Source organism: Rissa tridactyla, chromosome W (genome assembly GCF_028500815.1).
Source record: "Rissa tridactyla isolate bRisTri1 chromosome W, bRisTri1.patW.cur.20221130, whole genome shotgun sequence".
Taxonomy (NCBI): domain Eukaryota; kingdom Metazoa; phylum Chordata; class Aves; order Charadriiformes; family Laridae; genus Rissa; species Rissa tridactyla.
The window spans coordinates 28,483,503-28,503,127 of NC_071496.1; the positions used below are offsets into that span (position 1 = coordinate 28,483,503).

At 43.2% G+C, this 19,625-nt stretch overlaps 1 protein-coding gene across 20 annotated transcripts in view; it reads left to right on the forward strand.

The window, feature by feature from the left end:
- LOC128901982 (ceramide transfer protein-like) overlaps positions 1-19,625 on the forward strand; it is a 130,101-nt gene that overhangs the window by 54,730 nt on the left and 55,746 nt on the right. For 8 of the 20 annotated variants that reach the window (XR_008463559.1, XM_054184208.1, XM_054184209.1 and 5 more), the window contains exon 4: positions 16,507-16,590. The exons of 4 other annotated variants lie outside the window; for them this stretch is intronic. Coding sequence is in view for 15 of the 16 variants with exons in the window: in XM_054184208.1 (XP_054040183.1) it covers positions 16,507-16,590 (84 nt within the window). In the remaining variant the exon portion in view is untranslated. Of the gene's footprint in view, positions 1-2,480; positions 2,528-15,319; positions 15,391-16,451; positions 16,591-19,625 lie in introns of those variants that run through there. 8 more of the 20 variants (XM_054184220.1, XM_054184221.1, XM_054184225.1 and 5 more) reach the window with 5 other exon arrangements.

Genomic DNA, 19,625 nt, shown 5'->3' on the forward strand with positions numbered 1-19,625 from the left:
CCAACACACTTGATTAATTATAAACAATGCAGATTGTTTCACTTTGACCAACCCAGTCTTTCTTTGCATGTGTGTTCCAGTTATGTTTCATAGCAATCGCTTCATCTTTGAAAGTAGATATTATAATTCTCCTTATGGAGTGGAGGCCTGGATATCTAATTGGATATGCTTTTGAGCAGGAGGGTGGTACTAGAGATCCCTTGCAACCTAAGTCATTCTGATTCTATGATAAAACCACATTACTTATAGCAGTTAAATTCTTCTTTGCTCATGTCATAATATTTTCTACTTCACAGCAAAAGGACTCCTCATTCCTGTCTTGAAATGAACCTTTTTTAACAAACGCTGCCTCAAATTTGCTAGTTTTCAGACTTTGTAAATAAAAGATCTGGTTTAACTATCTCCTTGAGGTTTTGCTTTATTCTTGCACTGTTTGAAGGTGCAGCTTCTACTTATTTCCATTCTTGTTTATACCTGCCCCCAAATATGCTAAACAGGGTGTGGCAGGTAATAAAATAACAGTTTCATGTGTTGTTTAGTGATATTAGTAGGTTTGAGGAAATCTGTTAGGTAAACCTACTATTTTGAAATGTAAAAAGAAAGTGCAAAGATAAGCAACAACAGCTAATTAGATTACACTTCCCATAATCTAATCAAACAACACATAGGACTTAATGTTTGTACAGGTGTATCTAATTGATCTTCAGACACTTACTGGGCTAGCTTGTGTTTAATTCTTGAAAAGAGGCCATCATGGCTGCTAGACTAATTTCTTTAATAGATCAAGTGTGTTAAGCCAGCAATACCAGTCATAGATAGCCTCTTTTTGGAGTATCCACGTGAGTAGACAGGTGATGCACATGGAGTAAACCCGTGCTCCATTATGTGTTTGGGCTTGGTCACATCAAAAGGAAGTTTGCAATATGTGACCTGAGACTGCAATTAGAAGCAAAACTTGTGTTTCACCTGTCTGGAAAGGTTTTCTGGCAGCCTCATTGATTTATAGTGTCTCACTATAAAATGCTTCAAGAAAGGTCTTATCTTTTTAGATCCCTATGATACACAGGCAATCTGCAAAGTTTTCCTTTACTATCCTAGACTGTGGGGCAGGTTTGAGTTTTGAGTGCTTTTGGATGAAAATACCATAGCTTCACTTTTTCTGCCATTTTTATGGCTGTTCCTTTATCATGCCTGAACTGGACTATATGCAGGTCTGTCCGAATGTGAAGATCTGGCGGCAGCATATGCATTTTGTCACTGTTGTGCAGAACAGACAGGGAACACCTTGCTTGTCTACCATCAATTTGGAGTCTCCCTCCCCTTGCTTTAGCAATGGAGGGAAGTCAGCTTTTAATGTGATGCAATTCAAAGCAGATAACAGCATGAATATGGCCATTCTCCTTAAGTCTTATGCCACACCCCCCCATACACACACTCCGGAACGGCATCAGTGTTTTGAGCAGTTCTGAGCTCTTAACAAAAAAGTTGGTTTTTCATGATGAATTCTGCAGGGATATACCACTGTAAGGGAACTAGCAATGGGATTGGACTTTAGCAGTATCTAGAGAATGTATGGGTCTACAAAATACTTTATTCTGAGGACATACACATAGTACGTTTCTGCAGTTGCTTGGACTTTTAATAGTACAGTGTGCAATTAAGGTGCAAGTTCTTGCAGAAAGTGTTCCTATGGTTTGTACAAAACACAGTGGTGCTGTAATGAAACAAGACAGTTTAGTTACTAGAAGACCGAGTTAGAATAGGCTACTGAACTGTTTGTTTTATCAGTAGTTGTCACGTCCCACTCTCAGGAAAGAGGGGGGGTAAGTGACTCAGATTCAGTAATCCCCAGTGGCGCGGACTAAGGTGAGATAAATCTCAAGGTCCATATAGAAACGTTTATTAGTTTCCCAAAATGGTTAGTATAGGTCTTAACAAGTCCACGATAATTGGTTAGACATATAACAAATTATGGCAAGTGGTGAGGTATGCATTGTGTTACTTAACAACAGGTATATGACTTATGGCAGACGGTACTTAAGGTTGCTGCTTAACAACTCTAATCGTTACTTAACAACTCTAAGAGAAAAGAGAAACTGAGGGATAGAGAAAGGAAAAGAGAGAGAGAAAGAGATCACTGGTCTTGGTTCCAGCATCTTTTTCAGGGAATCTTCCCAGGCATAATTTTCTTCCTTGGGAAAAATCTTCCCAGGCACCATCTTCTTTGTTCCCTCCCTCTAGGGGCACTTATTTTCCCCTTTTATGTTTGCTGAATTAGCATGGTCCACCCCCCTTGTCAAGGACAGCCTCGTCTCAGGTTTCTCCCTTCTCCCAGGTGACGTGTAGCATGATTTGGGTGGAGAGACGGGTGCCATAGTCATACATGTTTAGCATGATCTCTATAATCTTCATTAGCATATGCAGGGGTGTGCGCTTTCATATGCATTTCGCAGATAATGAGGCAAAGGTCACTCATCGGACACAATGGCCTTGAGAACAGAGGACTCGCAAGCTGACCTGGTCTGAGGTAAAACAGAACCAACTTTCTGTTCAGTAATTTTACTTCTTAGCTAGGCCTCTTCTAACTCTCTGAAATTAACAGCATATTGTGCAGAAAACAGTTTGTTCTCAGAGTGATAAGACCTATATTTATAGTTCATGCCAAGGAATGGTACACAGAGAGGCTCTTGCTTATACTTATTGCTATAACAACCAAGGTCAGCTAATTTCATTATTTGCCCCATTGGAGGGTCAGAAAGGGAAAAGCATAGAGGGGTCCCACCTGCAGGGAGGAGCGGACAGGACAGGTGACCCAAAACTGACCAACAGGGGTATTCCATCCCATCTGCCCCATGCTCAGTATAAAAGCTGAGGGATCAAAGGGTCAGTTTCTTTTCTTCAATGGCCGATGTCTGAGGAGGACCCTATCTGTTCACCTGCCTTAGATCCTGATCCGTGTGTTCCTGACTCCAGCTCTGGAATCCAGTTCCCACCCATCGCTGAGTCCAGTCTGGGACTTCCCCAGTGCCTGCCGGTGATGTCATCCTGGCAGCTTGATATAGTTTTGTATATACTGTTGCGTGAAAAGGGGCAAAGCGGTTTTAGCAGAAGATGAACCCCCTTGCGTTCTAACACTCCTCACCGAGGTGGGAGGCTAGGTGCGGCTAGGTTTAAATTCTGAGTGATGCCCAATTCAGCACTATCAGTCCAATCGCGTTTAATATGTATTAAACTATTACGATTTGGATACACTAATAGTGGACTGCACCTTCAGTCTAGTCGTGCTCATGAACTAGCACGGCCACTCTCGAGTCTTTGGTCGCGTTCAGTGAGAAACCAAAACGACTAGCTACTTAAAAAAGTGCAGTTTATTTAAACAACAGATATACAGGTTCTTAGGATTGCCGGTGATAAATACACTGTCTGCAAAGCACGTGCAAATGAAAGTATTGTTACATATACAAAACGCGCGACAAAGTTATAAACGATACAGCCTGGCTTTAAATGTAGAAAAGAGAGTCTCTAGAGAAATTTCTAAGTTTCCCGAGGAAGCACTCGGTATAATCTAAGTCTTACCCAAAGGCGTCCCTATGAGGGGGAAGAGAGGCTCAGCCCGTCGACTGATCCCAGAAGTCAGTGATGTAATTCTTTATGATGGTGTCTTCCCTGGGTATCCCCCCTCTCTTGGGCTATTTTTATACTATTTGTTATCTTCAAGGTGGAGTTTGAGTGACTTTAGTCATACATACTTTTACCATGATCGGTGTAAATTTCTCTCGCTTCACAATTAAAGGTATAGTTTACGAGAAATTCAGGGCGCAGACTCAAGGAGGAGTGGTCGCACCTTGGAGGTGGGTAGCCTTCGGGATGGAGGTGTGTTTTGGTATTATAATGACATTATAATGAGCAAAGTTCGCACAAAGGACAGCATTTCATCAAAATTTGACAAAATGTTGGCTCTGAGCATCGAGCGGGCAGCTAATTGGCAGCTTATCTGTTTCATGGTATCATCCCATTCCCGTATCCGCTATACATCATAAGGTAAAGCCACGGAATAATTGCATCCCGTCCCGTACCTCATGTAGCTTATCAGGGAACCACAGGTGTTGTGTCCTTCATGCCAGCTGCGGCTATTTTCTACCTCAGAAGCCTCTTGATTTTATACTTTTCCTTAATGTGTGAACAATGCTGTACTTTTGTATTCTTTAGCCAATTTAGTATTTATTCCACATAATCCACCCCGTGACTACAGTCACTCAAGCTCCACGATACTCAATACTGATAGGAAAGATCACATGTGTTCTTGTGGTGAGGGATATCAAGTGCAAATACATCTCGTGGAGTGATCAAATGAGTTAAACTTTTCATCATAATCCAAAGTCTAACATACAAAACAATTGTCAAAGCGAAGCACAAAACAATGAGTATTAGTAAAACAACAACAGGATGGAGCATCTTGTTATAAAGTCCTGTAACTGTCGGTGACCATCCAAAAAGAGTATCTCCCCATCCATGTCCTCCGTCTCTCTTGACTCTTTCCAGCACTTGGTGTATTTCTTCAACATCATGATGGACGGTAATCAAAGTTCTCTGTCCATTTTCTTGGGCCTCTTTCAACAGTCGCTTCAATTCATCGTGTTGTAGCAACTTCTTCACCAGTGAGAGATTCATTCCGATGGGGGTAGGCAACAAATCTCGAATCAATGTATAATTAGATTGTAGCAATTGAAAAGATGTAACAGGAGCTGAATAATTGAAGTCACATCCGATAATGTTAGTAAAGTTACAAACACAAAGATTTGAGTGATTACTTATATCAACTACTATGTCATCTATGAATACAAGACTACAGGGAGACCTCATGCAAACGCACCCTTTCCCAATATATACAAGCACAGTCTCTGGGGTTTCATCGGGACGTATCTCAAAGTGACAAACATTCTGGTTGGTGTCAAGACAAATGTCTTGTGCTTTGAGGGTATTACTCTCACAAATGAATCCTTGTTGGTCTCGTGAAACACATGCGTCAACATCAACAGTTTGCCACTTATTCGCATTTTGTTGTGCCCACACTCTGTGCTCTATTGGATAGAGTATAGCTCCTTGGTGATTCAACCCCAGCACAATGATTGGGTATATGGTGTATACCAAAGCATTGCGTATTGTTAAGACAAAAGCTGTGGCCTTGCTCTCAATGGGATCATAGGTGAAATTAACCAGATACCACCAGGACTGAAATTTTTTCTCAAATTCAATTGCGTTATCCCATATTACTTTTCGAATTTCGGTGGGCAAGGTGCCTTCTTCACCTTCCCTTATGATTGCGGCTGTCATAGATTGCATCCACAGTTGGGCTTGGATACAACTAAGAGCCAAGGAAACATTGTTTTGGGTTGTACCAAGTGCATCTGTGATCAGCTGATGGTCTTTTTCACCCGTTTCTTCCCACTGAGGCAATATATTCGATAAAAGCCATTGGTGGTTTCCCAATGCTAATAGAGAGGACTGTAGGGGACGTCTTAATTTGTCCAGATCAGTAGTGGTTGTGACTAGTTTGTTGGCAAGTATCTCAGCATCTATACTATTCAAGACTCCCAGGCCTGTTCCTAAGATACCAGTCACATCCCTCTTCAGTCGTTGTGAAGTGGCAAGAGTTCGTCTGCGTAACCATGCTGACCATCCTGCATAAGATGTACTCAGGAATGGTAAACAAGTGGGTTTGATCGCAGAGATTTTAATCTGCATTGACAATTCTACTCGTTTGAGGGAATATGTGGGATTAAACAGTATCTGTTGTTGACCTGTGTGTTTAATAACATAAGGGCCAATGTTGAAAATGTAAGGAGTTAGACTAATGGAGGGCTTAGAAGGTACGCCTTTGAGAGTTTGTGGGGGTGTAGGTTCTGGATTTATTTCGGCAAGTTCAGGTGTATTTGAGTCAATCATAAATTCAAATAACAATTCTGTGCCCTCGTAGCCCCAAATACAATACACTATTGTAGGTTTGATAAAAGTGAAATTGTGCCAGCAATCTGAATTTGGCTCCATAATTTTGTAACAGTCAGTGTTGTATTTGTCTGGTTTGGTAGAGTCTACATAGATGGTTTTAATTACAGTTGGCCTGTGGTGAGTAGACCCATTGATAAATCGGCAACCAACGTGTATTCTCTTTCCAAGGGTGGCCTCGATTTTAGCCATTTGAAGTGAATCATTCCATCTCCATTTATCTCTGGAATATACTTCACTTCCTTGTATAACCAGAGTGGAGAGATTTAAACCCCTTTTGTTTCCTGGTGTTCCGGTGCTTGCAGTGTACCGTGACAATGCATTATCCCAAAGCTCAGGTGCTACGTCTATCTTGAATTCAAATAGCAGCGCTATTTCATCCTGTTGCCAACGACAAGTTACAAGAGTGGGTTCCACAAGAGTAAAATTATACCAGCAATCCCACTTGTCGGTGACACAGTGCTTTGTTGTCATTGAGCGTGGGTTCTGAGGGCGAAATATCTCTATTCTCATGGCCTTCTCATGGTTTGAGCCGTTGATCATTCTACACCCTACTCGGGCTTCCACCCCTGCCTTACCTTTCAGGACTGGGTACCAACTATTCCAGGTCCACTCATGTAACACCTCATTTTCCTGTAGAACTACAGTGGCCAAACTCAATTCTCCCTTTCTAGGACCTGCCATCGCATTGTGTTTAACAAAGGCTTGAGACCATGGCCACTCTGGGTCTCTCTGACTACAAACAACAGGGAATAAAAAGGTAAAACTGAATAGCATCAATTCCATCTGCCAATTCGTCATTTTAGAATTTGGGCCTCCAGGTAGCCATACATAATAAAAACAGTATTATTGCCAGGATCAATGTCAGGATTCCCTGGAGACACTCAAAGGTAGCGTAGGCCAATCCGTCTGTACAGCTCATCCAAGGTTCCTGTAAGACACAAAGGAAAAGAAAATCTGCTCGGTCTTATTCGACCGACGGGGTTAAAAAGAAGGCGAGATCCACCGGGTGCTGATCCGGTGTATCTTCCCTGAACAGTCTTTGGCTTCCCATGCATAGGGATTTTTGGGAGTAGCTAGCACCATTGGTACCGTCCCAATTTGAGGCATTTTCACTAGCACAGGTTGCCCAGGGTGAAATCTTCCGGGGTATTTTCCCGGTTCATTGGGAGCCTTTGGAGAGATAATATTGGCAGATACGCAGAAAGCTTTCATTTTAGGACAGCCATCTCCACTCCATCTGTTATTTAATTGATAGATGGCATCGTCCAATCGCAAATGCCAACCAGGTTCATGAGTTTTTGCAAAACGCTTAACCAATCCATTGGTGCGTTCAACAATGCCACTAGCCTGGGGATAATAGGGAGTATGAAATACCCGTCGAATCCCTTCTTCTTTGGCCCAATCTTGTACCACCGAAGCGGTAAAGTGTGAACCGTTATCACTTTGGATTTCCTCGGGAAGGGGAAGTGTGCTGAACCACCCTTTTGGGCCTTTCACTGTGTTGTCCCCGGTAGCTGATTTGAAGCTGGTGGCCATAGTGAGGCTGGAGATAATCTCCACTCCTACCAGGACATATCTTTTCCCACCTGATAATCTCAAGGGCCCAATATAGTCAATCTGCCATGAATGCCACAACGTTTTCTTGTCCCGAATGTGTAAGGGAGGTGCCTTACTCGGATGATCTTTACTGAGTCGTAGGCGACATTGTGAACGGGCAGTTACTACTTGTTCGCACAGCTTAACAAATACAGGCCACCCCCAGGCTAGACCTTCCTGATACAGGTCAGCACGGCCTGTGTGGCCACGCTTAACATGTAACCATTCGAGTAAGCGTTCCCATTCCCGACCATCATCTACAACGTCAATTTGCTGCAGCCGCGTGAGGCTATCTACCTGTTGGTTGAATTGAGCAGTGATCGAGTTCGAACGATCATGGCCTTTTACCCAACCAATGTGCAATGTTCTCTGTCCTCCTATTTCTAACAGTTGCTTCCAACTGTCCGTCTCCCAAATCGGGACTCTATTCACCTGCCAATCGTTGGCTGCCCAGTGACCTATCCATTCAGTGGCTCCTTTAAAAACAGCATATGAGTCAGTGTAAATGGAGGTGGCCCCATGTTGTGCAGCTAGTAGGACAGCTCTGAGTTCCCCTACTTGTGCACTACCCTCCCCTGTTTCAATCGCTCTTTCTCCCGTTGCTACTTCCAGTGCTACGGCCTTATATTTCCACTTATTGTTTTCACGGTGAGATGACGCATCAGTAAACCACACTCCTGTAATATCACTGCCTTCCTTCAAAGGAGGAGCTTCTTGGATCAGAGATGGTCTATTTGGTGGGGATTGGAACAATAGGGCACCATCTATATCCTTTTGCAGCTTGGATACTTTAACACTGCCTTCAGAGACTGGCATGATTTCATTAATGCCTTCTAAATAAGCATACCACTTTCGAACTGTGGGTTTCTGGGCAATGCCAGCTGGTGGCGTTGTCCCTTTACGGACCACATCTAGGAGGCGAAAAGGTCCCCGAATGATCACACTCTGTTCTCTTCTTATCTGCTCTGTTCGTTGCAACGCTCGCACTAGGGACAGTAAACCCTTCTCCAGGTCTGAATATCTGCTCTCAGTATCATTGAAGGAGTGAGAGCTAAATTCTAATGGTCTCTCTGGTCCTGCTGGTCCTTTCTGCCATAAATTACAATGGGAACCATGTTCACTGAACCCCCATTCTACGTGGACAGGGTCAGTTGGATGTATAGGACCAAGCTGTTGGAATAACCTTAGCTCCTTTATTAGTAATTCCAGAGCATTAGTATGTTGTTCAGTCCACTCCCAGGATCTACCCTTTTTGAGCAAACTATAAAGGGGGCGAGCAATGATGGAAAAGCCAGGGATGTGTTTACGCCAATAACTTAAAGTTCCCAGAACTTGCTGTAACTCCTTCACGCTGGAAGGATTCTGTCCATGCTCTATTTTTTCCAGGGTATCCTGAGGGACAGAAGCAGCTCCCTTAATCCACCAGACCCCCAGGAATTTAACTTCCTGTGCAGGTCCCTGACACTTTGAGTCTGGAATTTCCAATCCTAAATCAAGTAATGTTTTTCGGATGTTTTCCATCATGTCTTTTACACTTTCTTGGTTCTCTCCCCCTATTAGGATGTCATCAATATATTGGTATACCGTACATCCCTGTGAAACAGGAATCTCTGATAGCACTTTAGCTAAAGCATTGTGAGCAATAGTGGGGGAATGTTTGTATCCTTGTGGAAGTCGGTTAAAGGTATATTGGACTCCTTTCCACGTGAATGCAAACCGCGCTTTGTCCTGCTCAAGGAGGGGGATCATAAAAAACATGTCTTTAACATCTAAGGCAGCCATCCAAGGATGGGCAGCTCCTTGTATCATTGTCACAATTTCCGTGATATTTGGAACTGCGGCAGTGAGGGGTGCAGTGTTGGCATTTAACTTTCGGTAATCTACTGTGAAACGCCATTGCCCGTTTGGTTTCTTTACCGGCCACACTGGTGAATTATAAGGTGAGTGAGTCCTCTTGATGATGTCTCTTTTTTCTAAATCTGATACCACCCCGTCTGCTCCTGCAAGCGCAGCTGCAGGCAGTGGATACTGCCGGACATTAGTGATTTTAGAGGGAGGTAAAGGCATGGAAGTTTCCAAGAGACTCAATTTCACTGTGTCTATTACTTTTTCGCATCCTGCAAAACTCCACACAGTTCCATCTGGGAATTTCCACATTCGCCCACGCAGCACGTCAAATCCTAGGAGGTTAGTACGCGAGGCACCCACTAACACTTCCGCCCTGGTCATCCGCTGCTCTCCCGGCAACCAGAGGTTAATTTTTGCAACGGGGCATGTTTTTACCACACCATCAATTCCTGCGAAGTTGACTCTGCGTCTGGTGGGATTTATACCTAGAAGTTGTGCCGTTTCATTAGTGATTGCAGACATTTGGGCTCCGGTATCAATAATAAAGTTTACTGACATCCTCCGGGGTCCGACAGGAATGGCGATAATAGGTTCAGAATCTTTATGAGAGAGCCATTGAATTGCTAGTACCCGCCGGACAGGGTGGCTCACTGCCCTCCCCGGGGATAGGAGTTTTTTGACTGGGACTCTGACAAATCAATCAAATTACGCTCCGGTGCAGAAGGCACAATTTTCTCACAGCTTGGGGATTCTCTGGTTAGATTTTTCTCCCCAGCCGAATTATTCTTTCTAGTTAGAGATTGGACCAGTGTACGGAGATCTCCCGTAGGGACACCGTGCAAGAATTGTCGGGGCACCCCTAATTGTAGGGCTTTACGCCACAACTCATTCCAGTCCTTATCAGGCTTAAACCTTTCCACCGGTTTGGGGTTTTGAGTGTGAGTTCGGACTTGGCGAACCTTTCGGGGGTGTTCGGAGGATTTCTCGCTAGTTAGGCTGGCCCAGCCCATTCGGCGCCCATATTGGTCTATTTCCTGTACATATTCATTCCAGGTGGGCATGTAGTGACGCCGGCCCCGCCCATGAGCATCCCGAGCATCCCGTATACGATCTTGAGTACGAACAACAAATGGTTTCAGGCAATCGGGAAGACCACGGATGAGAGGGGCTAATCGATCGGGGTCGATAGCAGCTGACATTGGGGATTTCCGAAATTCCTCTCTGTCATACATGGCTTGCAGACAAGCTGCTTTCCGTATCGCCGCAAACAGTTCAGAGTAGCCTGTAGCTCTAATCTCTAATGGCTCTCCCCTCTCTCGCGGATCCATACCACCTGCCCAAAAGGCTGCTCGAGCGGTTAGGGAATAATTATGATCCCCGTCCATTGTAGTTAAAAACACTCCTGGTCCCCAAGAGTCTCCTGCTTCTTCCTCACTCAACATAATTCTATCTCCTCCTTCAGAAGAAACTCGCCACACATACTCAACAGCTGATTCTTCTGGCCGCCTCGAATATTTTTCCCTTATTTTTGCTAACTCTGTTGGCGTCCATGGAATAGTACGCACAGTGTTGCGGACTTCCTCATCATCCTCATCAACTGTGGTTTCAGTTTTAATCAGAGGTCGTAAAGGAAAGACTCAAGATTTCACAGTAAAAGTCCTTCCCTCCTCATCTTCTTCCTCATCTTCACTATTAGACCAAAAATCTCCGGTCTGGGTTCCAGAATTTGGATAACACATTAATTTACGAATCTGTTGGACCTGGGTCGAGGGCTGCATTTTATCTAAGAGCCCAGTCACCCTTTCCAATAACATTTTAAGTTGGTGATTTTCACTCCCAAGTTGAGCATTCCGGTTTCCTAAACATTCATTCTCACTCACAAGCTTATCAACTTGAGTTCTTAATTTTTCTCCTGTCTCCTTTTGCAAGGCTAATGATGACTTCAACACCTCATTCTCCGATTTCAGGGTTGCATATTCTACAGCTGAAATCAGATTAGGAGCAGGGGTTTCCCTAGCTTCTTGTTGTGCACAAGATAAACAGGCGCCTAACACAGCACAAATCACACCCTTGCCTTTCCCCGCTCTGAGCTTCTGTGAAACCCGACACTCTTCAATACGTTCCACCACTTTCTCTTCATCCTTCCAAAATTTATGGGCCCACTCCTTCCCAGCCTGGGAAGGGGCACAATCATATTTTTGCAGCAGTTTATCCATGGCAATCCTGCCGACTACGCCAAAATTCTGTTGCGTGAAAAGGGGCAAAGCGGTTTTAGCAGAAGATGAACCCCCTTGCGTTCTAACACTCCTCACCGAGGTGGGAGGCTAGGTGCGGCTAGGTTTAAATTCTGAGTGATGCCCAATTCAGCACTATCAGTCCAATCGCGTTTAATATGTATTAAACTATTACGATTTGGATACACTAATAGTGGACTGCACCTTCAGTCTAGTCGTGCTCATGAACTAGCACGGCCACTCTCGAGTCTTTGGTCGCGTTCAGTGAGAAACCAAAACGACTAGCTACTTAAAAAAGTGCAGTTTATTTAAACAACAGATATATAGGTTCTTAGGATTGCCGGTGATAAATACACTGTCTGCAAAGCACGTGCAAATGAAAGTATTGTTACATATACAAAACGTGCGACAAAGTTATAAACGATACAGCCTGGCTTTAAATGTAGAAAAGAGAGTCTCTAGAGAAATTTCTAAGTTTCCCGAGGAAGCACTCGGTATAATCTAAGTCTGACCCAAAGGCGTCCCTGTGCGGGGGAAGAGAGGCTCAGCCCGTCGACTGATCCCAGAAGTCAGTGATGTAATTCTTTGCGATGGTGTCTTCCCTGGGTATCCCCCCTCTCTTGGGCTATTTTTATACTATTTGTTATCTTCAAGGTGGAGTTTGAGTGACTTTAGTCATACATACTTTTATCATGATCGGTGTAAATTTTTCTCGCTTCACAATTAAAGGTATAGTTTATGAGAAATTCAGGGCGCAGACTCAAGAAGGAGTGGTCGCACCTTGGAGGCGGGTAGCCTTCGGGATGGAGGTGTGTTTTGGTATTATAATGACATTATAATGAGCAAAGTTCGCACAAAGGACAGCATTTCATCAAAATTTGACAAAATGTTGGCTCTGAGCATCTAGCGGGCAGCTAATTGGCAGCTTATCTGTTTCATGGTATCATCCCATTCCTGTATCCACTATACATCATAAGGTAAAGCCACGGAATAATTGCATCCCGTCCCGTACCTCATGTAGCTTATCAGGGAACCACAGGTGTTGTGTCCTTCATGCCAGCTGCGGCTATTTTCTACCTCAGAAGCCTCTTGATTTTATACTTTTCCTTAATGTGTGAACAATGCTGTACTTTTGTATTTTTTAGCCAATTTAGTATTTATTCCACATATACTATTTCTCTTTTATTATTTCCTTTTTATTTTATTATTAATATTTCATTGAAGTAGTTTAGTTTCTTCTAAACTCGTAAATCTCTTTATCTCTCCTCCTCCTCTCCTTGTGCAAGACGTGGGAGGAGAGCATCTGTCGCCAGCCATTGGCCAATTCAGCCAAAACCACAACACAAGCTCACCACACGAGTGGAATCACAGAATCATAGAATCTTCATGGTTGGAAAGGACCTTTGAGATCATTGAGTCCAAACATACACACACACAAAAAAAAAAAAAACCAAACCAAATCACAACAACCTACAATCTCTGCCCTTCAGAGCATGCCCTGAAGTGCCACATCTACACAGTTCTTAAATACCTCTAGGGATGGTGACTCAACCACCTCCCTGGGCAGGCCGTTCCAGTGCCTGACCACTCTTTCAGTAAAGTAATTCTTCCTAATATCTAATCTAAACCTCCCCTGCTGCAACTTCAGACCATTCCCTCTGGTCCTGTCATTATTCACCTGGGAGAAGAGGCCAACACCCACCTCTCTCCAACCTCCTTTCAGGTAGTTGTAGAGGGCAATGAGGTCTCCCCTCAGCCTCCTCTTCTCCAGGCTAAACATGCCCAGCTCCCTCAGCCTCTCCTCATATGACTTGGTCTCCAGACCCCTCACCAGCCTGGTAGCTCTCCTCTGGACACGCTCCAGCACTTCAATGTCCCTCCTGTACAGAGGGGCCCAGAACTGAACACAGTACTCGAGGTGAGGCCTCACCAGTGCCGAGTACAGAGGCACCATCACTTCCCTGCTCCTGCTGGCCACGCTATTCCTGATACAAGCCAGAATGCTGTTGGCCTTCTTGGCCACCTGGGCACGCTGCTGGCTCATGTTAAGCTGGCCGTCCACCAGCACCCCCAGGTCCTTTTCTGCCGGGCAGCTCTCCAGCCACTCTGCCCCAAGCCTGTAGCGTTGCTTGGGGTTGTTGTGACCCAAGTGCAGGACCCGGCACTTGGCCTTATTAAACCTCATACAGTTGGCCTTGGCCCATCGATCCAGCCTGTCCAGGTCCCTCTGTAGAGCCTTCCTACCCTCAAGCAGATCAACACTCCCACCTAGCTTGGTGTCGTCTGCAGACTTACTGAGGGTGCACTCAACCCCCTCATCCAGATCATTGATAAAGATATTAAACAAAACTGGCCCCAAAGCTGAGCCCTGAGGGACACCGCTGGTGACCGGCCGCCAAGAGGATTTCACCCCATTAATCCCAACTCTCTGGGCACAGCCATCCAGCCAGTTTTTAACCCAGCGAAGAGGACACTTGTCTATGCCATGATTCGCCAGCTTCTCCAGGAGAATGCTGTGGGGGACGGTGTCAAAGGCCTTACCAAAGTCCAGATAGACAACGTCCACAGCCTTCCCTGCATCCAGAAGGCGGGTCACATGGTCATAGAAAGAGATCAGGTTGGTTAAGCAGGACCTCCCTTGATAATACTTATTGCAAGAAGTATCTTGTCTTCACAAAACAGTTCTTCCACACTTTTCCAGCACCTGTAAACCTTATCAGTTCTTTGAATGTCAGGCCTGCATTATTTATTTCCTTGCGAGTGTTTGAGGCATTCTGTTAAAGACTTGGAGGGCCTTCTCCCCCTCGTCGGGGAATTTACAGGCCCGTCTCTTACAGCAGTACGCTATTCACTATTCTCTAGCTCATGCTTATTGCATGGTATTGCTTCACTGGCATCCTTTGTCTTATTCAAACTTTTTACCTCTCTGGAAAGCAATAAGAGCAAAAAAGGTGATCCACAGCTTAATGTGCAACCTAATGATGACCAACAGTATTTACAGTCCTGTATAAAATGGGTGAAAATGCTTATCATCAAAGTCTAGAACATATTAGAACCTAAATGCTTTGGTTTGATTGCTTCTGGTGTGCAAAAAAGCAGTCTTGTGAGCTGTTTTTTTTCTACCAGTTCCTAGGCTTTCCTTTAAGAGCAGGATAGGTCAGATTATTGTAGAGACCTGTGCTGTGCTTGAAGTTGTTTTTGCTGTTGTCTTGCACAGGCTTACACCAAATAAAAGCAGTCTTTCTTTTCACATGAATGAGTAATGATAGTGTGGGGGGTGTTTTTGTATTGTCAGATTAAGTCGAATTTAACATTTTTACTAATAAGTTTACTGATACTGTGTATAATGTCAGATAACAAAGATTAGATTTCTGAAAGTTGCATTGCATAAAACAGTCCTACAAGCACCTAAGTAAGCCTGCCTAAACTTGAGTGTTATGAATGGAGTAAATAACTTATTTCAAATTAAATGTCTTGTTTCTTCTGATGCTTCTCAAAGTGCATATGCATACAGGGAAAACTAGTTTGGTGAGAACCTACTTAATGCATACTCTGTACATGAAGAAATCCTGTGCCTGTTCATCTGGCTGGTATATAAAACTTCTTTTCACAATGAGCTCTATGTTTTACAGCTGCAGACTAATGGCAGAGCAGTTGAATATGAAGAAAAGTCTGCTACTTGGACATGGTACTTGCGACAGAGGTGTCCAGTCTTCTGTGTTGCATATTAAGCGTTCTTTTTTAAAGCTAAATTATGTTGAGCCTAACTACTTAATGTTAGATGAAATTTTAAGAAATCTGTGCCTAAACATTTGTTGAAGTGCTAATGACTTTGGATGATCTTAACTGGAAATTAGCATGTTGTTAGTTGGTTCGCTGTTTTGAACTGAGAGGTGTGACTTCAGAATAATTTCATTAATCTCTATTAAAACTTGTAATTTGCTGTCATTCTTTCAGCAATAGATGTTATTGTTACTTTGTGCATACTGTGCAGAAAACTTTATCCTCACTTAGCAATGTGTCTCAAATGTAATTATAAAGGCTATGTAATTATAAAGGTTAAAGGTAAAACCGTTCTATTTTTAATTGTCTGCCAAGAAAAGGAGGTTTATATGCCCAGGGACTGAAGTAGAAACAGGATAAGGGTTACTGTTGGGCTTTGACCAATAGTAACCTTTAGACATGTTTGTTTCCTTTTTGCTATTTCCCTCTAGTGGTCACACAAGTTATTGACTTGGGGAGGTTAAATACACGAACTAGTATCTTTTCAAATATTTGTACGTAAATAAACTAACACAGAAGTAATATGGGGTGTATGGAAACGTAATTTTTCCAGTCCTGACCTGTTAGAACACAGTGTGTCATGATATCTCGTGATGGGAGGGCATACTCTCATGCTTCAGATTGGTGGTTCAACAAGTTTTTGGAGATGATCTGAATTTTTATCCTTTTGGATATCCAAACGTGCCCTTTTCTTGAAACTCAATTGCACAGAGCTCTTAGCATAATGTTAATTTGCTTCTAAAGTGCTTTGAGCCTTTTGAGGTGAGAGCTGCACTATATGCATATCTTTTTCCTTTCTGTATCTGGAACTAAGTGTTAAGATAATTTATCACTTCAGCATTTTGTTTTTATCATGTTAGACTTGTTTTTGACCCACAGACTAATATGAGAATTATAGAATCAGGTAGGGCTAGTCTTTGTAAACCAATTAATGTTTTCATTTAACTTTATTTAAATGTTGGTACATCTATTGTGTATCAGGTGTTTGACCAGACTGGGCTTTGTTTCTAAACAAACATAATTTTGACACAAATAGGACTGCTTTTATGAAACTTCAACCCTGACCAACTTCAGGAATCTGGAGTTATATCAGGAACGTGACAAAAAGATGCATGTCCTGGTGAGTCCCTTATTTCGTATAACCTTTTTTGTTCAACTCTGTAATTGGTGCAGTGAGCCTTCCTTGATATTTGGGGAGTTTTGAGGGAAGTGGGTGTTGAGACCTGATAAAAACAAGGGCTACAGCAAGAAGGAAGTAGGAAGAATAGGGAATAAGTTTTGAAAGCCAAGAAAAATGTGTTAGATTTGATGATGTGCGAGATGTAAAACAAGCACTGTTGAAAGCAAAACTTCTTTCTCTCCCCCCCGCCCTTGTTTTTCCCCAAATTACTGTTGTAAAATTGCAGTTTAAACTGAATGATGTGTTCTGGTAATTTTCCTTTGGGTATAAGATCAATTTTTCTTAAATCCTGTCAGATATAATATGGACTTTTCAATCTTTGACAATTCTGACTTTATGCTCCAGTGCTTGCTATCTATTGCATACTCAGAGATACTATTCTGATGGCTAGGTGAACATCTGAGGATTGAGTGGAGAGAAAAAAAATCTGTTCCTGTATGTGGCAGTGACAAGATAATGGTTAACTGCAGTAGGTGAACTTTAGCACATTGGTAACTGAGGCCAGAACATCAGTGCTTTTTCTGATAGTGTCTAACAGCAGAATGGAGATTTCTGGTTCATGTGTAGCTCTTGCAGATCTTACTTGTCCCCCTCCTGTGACAGTCCAGATTCACAGGAGGGACAAATGTAGCCCTCTCCCAGTCTTGCTATAGCCTAGTGGCCCAGTGGTACAAGCTGCTTTAGATTTATTATTAAGTCAGTATATAGAGGGAAGCAGCTGTTGTCAGATTGGATTTTGGCACCTTTGCTCAGGAAAGAGTTTTATTCTATAAATCATGCTTTTCCACAGTGGTTCCCAAGCCTGAGAAGCAGGACTTTCTCTGTGGGTTCTTGAGTGTCCTCCTGCTCAGTGTCCTGGCTGTTCTTCATTCTCCTTATGGAGTTGTCATGGTTTGGGCCGGACTGGACAATGAGAACGACGGATGCTTTCCTTCACCTCTCCCTCCAAGGAGAGGAGAGAGAGAGAGAGCGAAAGAGATTTATGAGTTTAGAAGGAACTAAACTACTTTAATTAAATATTAATAAAATAATAAAAAGGAAATAAGGAAATATATACAATATATACAAAACTGTATTAAGCTCCCAGGATGATGATCACATCACCGGCAGGCACTGGAGAAGTCCCAGCGATGGGTGGGAACTGGATTCCAGAGCTGGAGTCAGGGATGCATGGATCGGGATCAGAGGCAGACGAACAGACAGGGTCCTCCTTGGATGCTGACCACTGAAGAAAGAGGGATGACCCTTTTGACCCTTTGATCCCTCAGCTTTTATACTGAGCATGGGGCAGATGGGATGGAATACTCTGTTGGTCAGTTTTGGGTCACCTGTCCTGTCCACTCCTCCCCGCAGGTGGGACCCCTCTACGCTTTTCCATTTCTGACCCTCCAACGGGGCCAAATAACAAAGTGAGCTGACCTTGGTTGTTATAGCAACAAGTCTAAGCAAGAGCCTCTCTGCGTACCATTCCTTGGTATAATCAGGTCTTATCACTCTGAGAACGAGCGGTTTCTGCACAATATGCTGTTAATTTCAGAGAGTTAGAAGAGGCCTAGCTAAGAAGTAAAATTACTGAAAGGAAAATTGATTCTGTTTTACTTCAAATCAGGACAGGAGTGTTTGACCCTTTTTATTCAGCTTGTGTGGAATCTTAGCATTTAAAGATGCTGAATAATATTTGGTGAATAGTTTTCCTGTGCACATTAACAGTTAAGAGAATTCATGGAAAAAACAGTATGCATCCATGTGTAATTAAACATGGATGTGAACTATGTGGATAAAGATTATCAAAAGCCTTTGGTTGCCTCTTTGTCAACCTGCGTTCTCTTCTCTCTGCAATATTTTGTCCTATTGGTACCTGCTTCTTGGCCCTTTCCCTTTCTTCACAATCCTTGTTATCAATACAGGCTGGGGGATGATGTGATACAGAGCAGCCCTGCGGAAAAGGACTTGGGGGTACTGGTGGATGAAAAGCTGGACATGAGCCAACAATGTGCGCTCGCAGCCCAGAAGGCCAATCGCATACTGGGCTGCATCAAAAGAACCGTGGCCAGCAGATCGAGAGAGGTGATTCTGCCCCTCTACTCTGCTCTCGTGAGACCCCACCTGGAGTACTGTGTCCAGCTCTGGGGCCTCCAACATAAGAAGGACATGGACCTGTTGGAGCAGGTCCAGAGGAGGGCCACAAAGATGATCAGAGGGCTGGAGCACCTCTCCTATGAAGACAGGCTGAGAGAGTTGGGGTTGTTCAGCCTGGAGAAGAGAAGGCTCCAGGGAGACCTTATAGCGGCCTTCCAGTACCTGAAGGGGGCCTACAGGAAAGCTGGGGAGGGGCTGTTTGAAAGGGCATGTAGCGATAGGACGAGGGGCAGTGGTTTTAAACTAGAGCAGGGTAGGTTTAGATGAGACATTAGGAAAAAGTTTTTTACAATGAGGGTGGTGAAACACTGGAACCCTTTCTTGGCTCATCCTAGCAGTACCCCTTCTTTCTTCAAGTATATGTTGAAACTTTTGCAGCAAGTCTAAAAATTGTCCTTGGAACATAGGTGTTCAATAGAGCTTTTCTGCTTAATCTCCACCAAGTCTTTCATAGTACCTTCCAGCTCTTTCATTTTGTTTCTACTTTCTTCTACATTATTGTTTTTTATAAGATATTGTGGTTTGATCTCATAGATGTTTTATTAGGATTTTTCACAAATACTGCAGAGAACATGATTAGAGCCACTGTATCCTAATGTCGCTTTCATCACCTCCTAGGGTGAGCTGTATGTCTTGGAGGAGCTGCCTGCTGCTTGTGTTATGTAAAATAATAAATAATTTATAATGCTAACTGAAAATATCTGCTTTGGTGGACAAACATACATGGAAGTGCTTGACAGGCACTAAATTGAGATATAATCAAAAAATTCCTTTAAGGTGTGGAAGAATAATTTGCTTTATTTGATTTTTTTTTTTATTATTTTTTTTTTTACGTG